The sequence below is a fragment of the Anabrus simplex genome, chromosome 7 (genome assembly GCF_040414725.1).
Source record: "Anabrus simplex isolate iqAnaSimp1 chromosome 7, ASM4041472v1, whole genome shotgun sequence".
Classification (NCBI taxonomy): domain Eukaryota; kingdom Metazoa; phylum Arthropoda; class Insecta; order Orthoptera; family Tettigoniidae; genus Anabrus; species Anabrus simplex.
Genome location: NC_090271.1, coordinates 99,532,972 through 99,543,725, shown reverse-complemented (window position 1 = coordinate 99,543,725; position 10,754 = coordinate 99,532,972). Strand labels below are relative to the sequence as shown.

Below are 10,754 nucleotides of genomic sequence, written 5' to 3'. Positions count from 1 at the left end.
AGTGTTCCCTTTTAAAATGTATTTCATGTATACAAAGAGCTCGACATTACTACAGGCGCTGTTCCAAGCCGGGTTCACTGACAGCTACCGAAAGAAACGGAAGGTATGTGCGGCAGGCGAACTGATGCGAACGGACACGCGGGAAACTGAACTGAACTGAACCGAGCGGGACGGATGCAATGTGCTCCCTGCTTTAGACGACTGTGGATTTAGGCTGAACCTCCCCATCATGCGTAAGTTAGTAGTCAAAGATGATGATGACCCCATTTCAGCTCTTTTGATGTTTATCACACTAAAGCATCTTGAAGGTTCTCCTTAACGAACAATACGCGTCGGCCAAGTAGAGACAGAAGTTGAGGAAGGTGAGGATGCTTAAAGAGACGAGAGTAATGCGCTGTTTCTTTATCGCTGCCTTTCCGTCTTCATTCAGCGCCTCGTCTATCTGTCCTTCCCAGTCTATCCAAAAGACCATTATGTTCTGTACCAGGATGAGACACGAGCATATGTAAAGGATGGCGCCTAGGACGTTGAATTGCCGCATCTGGAGAAGAAGAAGTCCACATTTGAGCTCCTTTGAAACAATACTTCTGTATTACAATGGCTCATGATTAGAGAAAGCACATAATTATTCCTTCCTAAACTACGACACCGCCTTAGTCTCAACTAAAACTGTGTGTGTTCAAGCAGGGAGTCCACGTTCTTGAAAGTCAGTGGTAATCAGGGAGAAGTCAGGGTAATAAATTTGATCATGAAAAGTCAGTGAAATCTCCCCAGTGATCGAACTTGAGGGGAAGAATGCTGTAGCCTGCTATAACCCAGTTGTTGCAGCATATTTTGTTTTCAGATGTGCAACGCAGGTGAATTAATTTAGTGACTTACCTGTATGAATGCACTCGTGCAGTGCTCTCATTGTACGACGAAATTTCGCATCATACTGCCGCCGGCCGACTCACGCTCTGTGGGAAGTCAGGTGTACAAAACGAGGAAATTACAGTGAGTTTCTTTCATCGGTTGGCCGGCAGGTGCGGCCAGCTTATCTGCCTGCCATTGACGCACCACTTCCCGTTACACACCGCAGCGACAGCACGGGAATGCCCACACTGCAGTTCAGGTCCATGCTTAGAACGTGTAGGCCTATTAAGTGTTGATGTGTATAGAGTAATAAATAAGTTACAAGACTGCGAGCGACTCCAACATGACCTCGATAATGTTGTGAGATGGACAATAGGCAATGTTATGATGATAAACGGGGTTACAAGTCAGGTTATGAGTTTCACAAATAGGAAAAGTCCTCTCAGTTTTAATTACTGCGTTGATGGGGGTGAAAGTTCCTTTTGGGGATCATTGTAAATATCTAGGTGTTAATATAAGGAAAGATCTTCATTGGGGTAATTGTAAATAAAGGATACAGATCTCTGCACATGGCTATGAGGGTATTTAGGGGTTGTAGTAAGGATGTAAAGGAGAGGGCATATAAGTCTCTGGTAAGACCCCAAGTAGAGTATGGTTCCAGTGTATGGGACCCTCACCAGGATTACAGTACTTGATTCAAGAACTGGAAAAAATCCAAAGAAAAGCAGCTCGATTTTTGATTTCCGACAAAAGAGTAGCGTTACGAAAATGTTGCAAAGTTTGGGCTGGGAAGAATTGGGAGAAAGAAGACGAGCGGCTCGACTAAGTGGTGTGTTCCGAGCTGTCAGCGGAGAGTTGACGTGGAATGACATTAGTAAACGAATAAGTTTGTGTCTGTAAAAGTAAGAAAGATCACAATATGAAGATAAAGTTGGAATTCCAGAGGACAAATTGGGGCAAATATTCATTTATAGGAAGGGGAGTTAGGGATTGGAATAACTTACCAAAGGAGATGTTCAATACATTTTCAATTTCTTTGAAATCATTTAAGAAAAGTCTAGGAAAACAACAGATAGGTAATCTGCCACCTGGGCGACTGCCCTAAATGCAGATCAGTAGTGATTGAATGATCTGTCGCTCCAACTGTTCTCGAGTTGTGAAGTGTTACTTCGGAGTATAAATCTCATAATGCCTCCACATGTGTGTACGGTAGAGGAAAGGTTATTTATGTACGACAATTATGTGGAAACATAATCTTGCAGGAAAGTCGTTAGGCGATTTGTAACAATTTCTAGGTGTACGCCCTCTACATACGGAGACCGTGTGGAAACTCGTAAACAAATTGAAAGGAAGTGGTTCTTTACTCGATAAGAAGCGAAGTGTTAAAAAACTTGGTATTTAACGAGAAAAAAATGTAAATGAAATCGCAGACAGATTAGAACATACGCCCACAAAATCCCTAAGAGGACTTGGATAAGAAGCTGGGGTTTCAAAGAGCTCAGAATGCAGAAGGAGAACATTTTCAACATCTCATGTCATAAGGTTTGAGTTTATTTTCTTAATTCTTAATTGCTTATTATCTTTAATTTTAATTGTTATGTCATGCACGGATAAAGTGAGCGAAGTGTTGTCCTTGTTGCTATGCCGCGGAGCGGGGAGTGCTGAGTCAACGGGAGGCAGGTAAGCTGGGCGGCCCTGACGGCCAACCGATGAGAGAAACTCACTGTAGATTACAACGGAACCCCGGCTCGCACTTTTCTAGTGTCGTGCTCGCCTCGTCAGACATAAACATTAGCTGTAGAGGTGGGGACGGAGCGAGTAATACCGATGAGTAATCCGGTTGTAGCGGTAGAGCGCACCACCGATCCCCTCCGCTTACAACTGCGAGTACTCGCGGAGGACCTGAGCACAGTGTAGCGCACAACACACGTACGAAAGTACCTGTATTCAATCTGTGTTGTTTCGAATGTACGTATATATTTCCTACGCTTGTTATGTTTTGTAGATAATGTAAAGTCTGTTAGATTATATTTGTGGTGTTAGTGTGATATTTAAACATATTCGTAGATAGTAGTTATATTTTTAGAACATTTAAAGGAATTTAAAGAAATTTTTACAGAAAGTTGTTCCACAATGGCCACGAAAACCGTCGGATGCCTGGCAGTTTTTTGACATCACTGACAATAGGAAACACGCAAAATGCCAATTTTGTGGCCGCACATACGCGACGGGTGGTGGCACATCAAATATAATATTATATAATATTATATAATAAACTTCCAATCCCCTTGTATACAAACCGTTTCGGTAGGTATGCGCCATACTTTGTTTCACTATTCGAATGAGTTAACTATACGAGTTACTAACATTTATTCCACATACTACCTCCTACTCCCTAGCACTTACGTATATAACAATTATAGTGAATATATATGCAGTTATTTACGAATGTTACGTTGTGAGAGAAGGGTATTAATAGAGGGATGCAATACCTTCGCAATGCATACCTATAACGTGTTTAAACGTCCCGCGTCAGGACATTTACTCGGTAGTTCACTCGGTACTACCGGGTGATGACGTCACAACAACTGCTCCGCTCCGTCCCCAGCTCTAATTAGCTGTGGATCCAAATTTCCATTGGAAACACTTTTCACAAAACCATTTACAGAACGTTGTTCTTGCCGCAAAACCCCCTGTGGGACGCAGATGAAGAATACACCCATGGCATCTGTTGTATACAAGGAACTTGGTATACAGTGACACAACATACAGTTTGTTTCAATGATTTGATACAATATATATAAGAAATAAAACTGAATTCTTCTTGAAACTTGTTTGAATGCACGAAGTTAATGTCGAAACTAAATCTTAAATTGAATGTCTGTTGCATATGTACAATTATACAATACGAGAGTTCTATATACACTTAGTTCTATCTTGAGGAGGTAGTCTGTTTCACTAATAAATTGTCCTGATAGTCGAAAACTATCTTCTGTGAAATTACAAGTGTAACTTGTAGAGAGGCAGAATGCTGGTACTGGGTGTATACTTGCAAGGAACTTGCATTAATTTATTCAAATAGCAGAATGCTAAGGTGGACGTCGGAGCACTGGTGAGGACTAAAGGGAGTAGCAGAATGCTATACTCGGGGCTCGACGTGGCTACGGGGATCAGGATAATGAGGCAATGTTCAGAGGTGAAACTTCAACGGCCAGCAATTTGTCCACCTGTTCAAAACACGTTTTTAAGAGGAATGCCTCCGTGTCTGACTTGCGGTGTGGACTGGTCGTCGAACATTGGGGTAGTCCTGGAGAGGCTCGTTTTTTTTTTTGTTTTTTTTTTTGTGGGCGCCGAAATGGAGAGTCCCAGGGCGAAAACTATGCCCTTTTACTCATCTGTTTCCTAGGAATAGCCGATGAGTCGGAAAATCGCAATCATGCACTGGCGGGGGAGAAAGCGATCTGTCTTGTAGGCTTGGGAACGAAGCTCCTTATATATCACTGGCTGACGTCATCGGTGTGCGAGCCATGGCGCAGTGAAGACACCTCGTAGCTGCTAGAAACTTCGGTGCTGCGGCGGGTTGCGGAGCGTGTAGGCGCAGAGCTTTCGATGCGGAGGACACACACAACAGTATCCCTTACCTGTCGTAAGAGGCGACCAAGGGAAGATGGATTTGGAACTATGAGTTTACTTGTGATCAGTACTATTACGTGAGGAACACCATGGGTCGACGTTACCTGCGATTAGTACCGCTATGTGAGGAACACCATGGGTCTACATTACCCGTGATTAATACCACTATATGAGGAACACCATGGACTACGTCACCTGTGATTAGTACGACTATGTGAGGAACACCATGGGTCTGCGTTACCTGTATGTAAGTAGTACCATTTATGTGAGGAACACTATGTGTTCGCGATTCCTCTGAGTAGTACCATTATATGAGAAATACAATACCGGGCGAGTTGGCCGTGCGGTTAGGGGCGCGCAGCTGTGAGCTTGCATCCGGGGGATAGTGGGTTCGAACCCCATTGTCGGCAGCCCTGAAATTGGTTTTCCGTGGTATCCTATTTTCACACCAGGCAAATGCTGGGGCTGTGCCTTAATTAAGACCACGGCCGCTTCCTTCCAATTCCTAGACCTTTCCTATCCTATCGTCGCCATAAGACTTTTCCGTGTCGATACGACGTAAAGCCGATAGTGAAAAGAAACACCATGGGTCTACTTTACCAGTGATTAGTACCATTATGAGGGGCCGATGACCTTGATTTTCGACCCCTTTGGACAACAAGCTTCGTCTCAGAAAATAAGGCATTGCGAATAGGATCCACGGATTGTTTTGAATTAATGGCCATTTTTCATTATCATCATTTGTTTTAGATTCTAGTCAGTGGATACAATTTGAAATGTTAATTATAGTTTCATTTCTTTGCACCTCGTACCATTAGGTGTCGGTGACCTAACTGTTAGGCCCCTTTAAGCAACAATCATCATCATCATCATCATCATCATTATCTTGATCTTGCCGCAATATTTGTGTGGTGAATTTCCTGCACAAATCTTATTTTATATGGTCCAAATTTCAGCATTCTGCTCGCTTTGTGAACCGACCGCATGGATATGTTCGTTTCCTGTATTAGGCAGTTAAGCGATTTTCTGGGACTTACTTCTAACTGCAGTTAAAAAGTGTATTTTCTCCTTTCTCTGTATGTCACAAACTAAACCTGTTGTAACCACTTTTTTATCAACTTCGAAACTCAATATTTTTTTTAGGAATGCTAGAGTCAGGATGTTTACGAGCATATATCCGAACGCATCTTCTCTTTTCAAGTAGCATTCCACGTGATAGATTTGCTGTTCATCCGAATACTTCATTTTTCAGTAATACAGAAACAACAGTCACACACAAATTCTCTGAAGCAAATAATTACCGGGACGTTTTGTACTCCTGGCTTCTCACGGTGAGATCGGGAAAAGTGGGAAATCGGCCGGCGGCAGAATGATGCGAAGTTTCCTCGTGAAATGAGAGCACTATTTCGTGTTTCTGTGGTGGTTTGTAGTGTTGTGTGTTGCATGTAAATGATGTGTATTAAGACGATAACGCACAGCTTGCCCCCCGAGCTGGAGGAATTAACTAAACACAGCTAAAACTCCTGGCCCAACCGGGAATCGAACCAGGGACCCTGTGAACCGAAGGCTACTGCTGTGACCATTTAGTCAAGGAGCCGGTTTCATTTAACCAATCGTGCAGAATGATTGAAATTACACCAAAGGTGTATTTATTAGGTAAAGACGTAACGGGAATAAGCAAAAATGCCCACAGATGCATAGTAAGGGAGAGGCGGTCAACATCAACGATCGAGTGGTAGTGGTTATAATTTATTTTAAGGGACATAAAAAGAACAAAGGTATTATCAGTCCTAGTACAACGTTGTACTTAGTAGAGATATCTCCTCCGTACGTACCAGGAACTCGCGCATCTTCTTGCCTATGAAGTAGGAGATGAGAATGACGAACGTGATGATGACGTAGGACGAGTAGACGATGTAGTGAAAGTACACCGTGGCAGCATTGTGTTTAAGAAGGAACCTTCCGTACGAGATGCACCATATACACACAAATGCCAGAACCTGTATAGAAAATAAGTATCAGACAGTTCATTTATAAAATGATAGATTTTGTTTGTTGGCTGTAATTTCCTTTTCTCACAAAGGAACTGTTTGCGCTGGACCAGACATATTTCAATAAATCTTAGGCGAGTGATCAACTAACATATCTTAAATTTAATGGCAACAACCATTTTGCCGTTATATAAACGGAAATGTTATAGTTAATTGCTGACAAACAACTGCGTGCCCAAGTGCAGTTAGTTGATGATATCATAGAATGACCTTGCCTATGCACCAATAGTTCTATTTTCAAGTTACATAAAACAAATTTGACTTAAATGAGAGTGTGACAACATGAACGGAATTTCATGTTCTAGAAACCTGTCTTACCACATAAAAATATTAGGGTTTTAATACGTCTGTATCGTTTATAGTGGAAGCTAATATAGGCTATTTAATATGAAATCTTGATCATCTGTATACAGTATAAACGTGCATGCTATGAATATAATATTAGTACAAACGAGGACATTGAAATATTGCTGTTCACATTCATTCATTCATTCATTCATTCATTCATTCATTCATTCATTCGTTCACACCGAGCTGGATAGCTGCAGTAGCTTAAGTGCGGCCAGTATCCAGTATTCGGGAGATAGTAGGTTCGAACCCCACTGTCGGCAGCCCTGAAGATGGTTTTCCGTGGTTTCCCATTTTCACACCAGGCAAATGTTGAGGCTGTACCTTAATAAAGGCCACGGCCGCTTCCTTTCCATTCCTAGGCCTTCCCTATCGCATCGTCGCCATAAGACCTATCTGTGTCGGTGCAACGTAGGCCTAAAGCAAATAGCAAAAACAAAAAAAACAAAAAAAAATCATTCATTCATTATGTGCTACTGTGAGGGATCACTTCTATGTTTACTTCAACAGTCCCTCCGGATACATAAGGTCATGAAAGGTACTTTTTATACATAATAAACATAGCGGTAACGAAGCGATGGGAATGTACTTCAAATATATTTTCGATAACAATACTTAGAAAATGTAGTGCTATTTTAGGCAATAAACATACTGAAAGCTATACATTTGCACTTAATTGTGGATCCTATTGATTGGGCGATTTCCTCCAAAGTCTTCTCAATCACTCACCTATTCACATAATTTCCATATCTTTTGTCCCACAAACATTCTTCCGCGTAGACGAGAGAAATAAACTCCTCTTTATTATCAAACTGGCTTGCTATGCTCGCTGTGGTGTGCGGTGCTTAGCCACGTTTGTTTCCATGGTAATAGAGCGCAACGCTTCCATTTAGGACATAGCCTAACGCAGGGAGTCGTGCAGCAATGCTTTAATTGATCATCCTACCAAGTTTCATTGATCCAATACAAACAGTTCCCTTGTCAGATCTATTTTGTGGAGTTAGTGTTTTATGGTGCTAACGATGTATTAGCCTATCGTCACAATTGACAGAGGATTAGATAGGATTTACATATACTAAGTTATTTTGTTTCCTATCTAATCTTCATCCTTTGCCAATTGTGACGATGCGCTGATACGTCGTAAGTATGTAATGAAACTGTGTACTACATTACAGAAGTCCGCATTTTTTTTCATGGTTTCAAACTCGCTGAAGAAAATAGAATATAGCTACAGAGTACAATACACCCATCCTGTTCAATGTCAAGCTTATGTCAGTCCATGGCACAAGGAGAACCAATGTTCTTTTTTAAAATCAGACTATTCATTCTCCCTGGTAGCTCCAAAAAAGCAACCGTATTGGTTCAAACACATACAGACCTCCATGTTAGTATTAAGTCACTTCAAGTTTAAGGTATAGTTCATGTAATAGATATAAAAAGTTATATCAAGCCAAACCTAATTTGCGATTACGTATACTCGAGCACATTAATACCGTATACTACTTTATAATATACTAGTTTAATAATTCAACTGTTAGATGTTTCTAAACTCTTTATTAAAAGAAAATTAAAGCATTATATATTTTAACTCCCATCGTTTTGACGTAAATTGCGTGTCGCGGGCCGAAGATGGCTTCCTACTCAATGGACTTACAGTCCGAGGAATACTACTTCACCCGCGGCATGCTCAGTCATATGGTGGCTTCAATAATATTCGTCATCAGTTTCAGTGCCGTGTTTATTGCAGAGGGAAGGATTCATATTCCTGAGAAGGATAATCGGTGCCACAATCGTCCACCCCAAGATGTTCGAGGGTACTCCAGGTGACTCCAAATTGTTAAAAATCTCTGTCGTGTAGTTGACAGCCTCATCTGTATGACATGTCGTGTCGATAGACTTTTCAGTTTATAGGAAACCGGATAATTCTTGTGAGTGTTGCTTGTCGATGACGTTGGCAGCTTCATGTCTTGGTGCAAGAATTGCTCTCAGACACAGCCATGCGTCTTAGGTGAAAACCTGTGCCCACCTATGACAAACATTTTAGATCTTTGTTTGCCGTGGATTTGGCTGGGCATCGCACACATGAACACAGACAGACAGACAGACAGACAGACAGACAGACAGACAGGCAGACAGACGTCATGGATTGAAGGAAAATGGCTTCCAATTCCACGGACTTACAATGGCATCCTGACTGATATATGTATTATTTCTTGTTTATTATTATCGTCTGTCTGGTGTCATATATGTTTCTTCTAAATGTATAAGTGTCCAACCCTTCTCCCCTTTCTCTACGGGGTCTGGGTATGAAGTGATATGAATCTTCGTAGCGAATTTTTACGACCGGATGACTTTCATGACGTCAACCTAATCAGGTGAGTTAATGAGATGAAATGAATGACATATGATAATAAGAATGAAGAGGATGAAACCCGGCGCCGGCACATAGCCCACTCCTCTCGAATAGATCAAGACTTTACGTTCCGATCCGACGGACGAATCACCATCAACAGCGTCATATGCCTTCACACCATATAAGACCGAAAACGGTTTCCTACGCCCATGGCTCCTTTGCTCTCTACCTATTTTATGTACGTTGCCTAGCGACAGCGACTCTATGCATTTAATCTTGGTGACAGCACGTTGGATTGTCATAACCCAATGCACGTTTCCGATGGGGTTTCGTTCACAACTCACCAACGAAAGCGAAAATGAAAATTCCGGCTTCGAGGTGCATTCGGACCCCTTTCCATCTACCTATGTTCAAAATTTCAGATCTCTGCGTGCTGTAGATTTTGCTGGGCATCGCGCACAGACAGACAGACACACACTTACTTTTGTAATTATAGATAGATACACCGAGCTCGATAGCTGCAGTGCTTAAGTGCGGCCAGTAACCAGTATTCGGGAGATAGTGGGTTCGAACCCTACTGTCGGCAGCCCTGAAGATGATTTTCCGTTGTTTCCCATTTTTGACACAAGGCATTTCTGTAAATAAAGTCTTAGATAGAACTGCAGCTCCGGTTATAGTAAGCAAAAACACTGTAGGTAGTTAAATTAGGACAATACAAGTATGATTATTGAAAACGGGCAACTGTCGTAGGGGAATTATGTAGACCTGTAATTATATTACGTATATTATTGATAAATATTTGTTCTTGCCTCAAGTACTGATCGTAATCATGCATTACATTTGTTTATTTTTATATTTTACTTTGAATATCTGTTTGAATTCTTTAAAATACACCTAACGCACGGTACTAACTTTGCCGCCGCGAAGAGGACTTCGTTGTGTAATACGACGTGGCAACACGGAGCATCTAGCTCTCTTAAATGTCAATTCCATTCTAGTACCGCGCGGACTACAGTTGTAATAAAATTGGCGTCTCGCCGTCTTTCCTCATTCTTTTCTCACTGCGCTTGGCGCTCTGATGGCCGAGGGTTTCACATGGCTCCCATTGCAACGAATGCATAGTGCACGAATTGCGGCGTGGACGAACATTTCTGAGAGTCATAGCACATCTAGGGGTGCCGCAGGTCCCCTTAATTACCCCCGATGGTTACTGTTAGTGACTGATTAGATTCTGGTTTACCGGAAAACGCTATTAGTGACTGGTATAATTTAGAGTTCGGTTAGGTCGTGCAGCGACCTTATACGCATTACTGTCAGTGTCAAAATTACTGATAGGGAGGGTTAGGTTACCGTTAGTGACAAAATTACTAATGGTGACGGTTAGATTATTGTTAGTGACAACATTAATATTAATGATGGTTAGATTACTATTAGTGTAAAATTACTGACAGTGATTGGTTAGTTTCTGGTTTACCAGAAAGCACTGTTAGTGACAGGTTAGATTTCGGTCAGGAGCA

General features: G+C 41.7%; 1 protein-coding gene across 1 annotated transcript in view; it reads right to left on the bottom strand.

Moving 5' to 3' along the window:
* Positions 1–292: 292 nt before the first annotated feature.
* LOC136876935 (uncharacterized) overlaps positions 293–10,754 on the bottom strand; it is a 33,845-nt gene continuing 23,383 nt past the window's right edge. The window contains exons 3-4 of the mRNA XM_067150698.2: positions 6,321–6,485; positions 293–541 (exon numbers count right to left, since the gene is read on the bottom strand). Coding sequence (XP_067006799.2) covers positions 293–541; positions 6,321–6,485 — 414 coding nt within the window. The remainder of the gene's footprint in view (positions 542–6,320; positions 6,486–10,754) is intronic.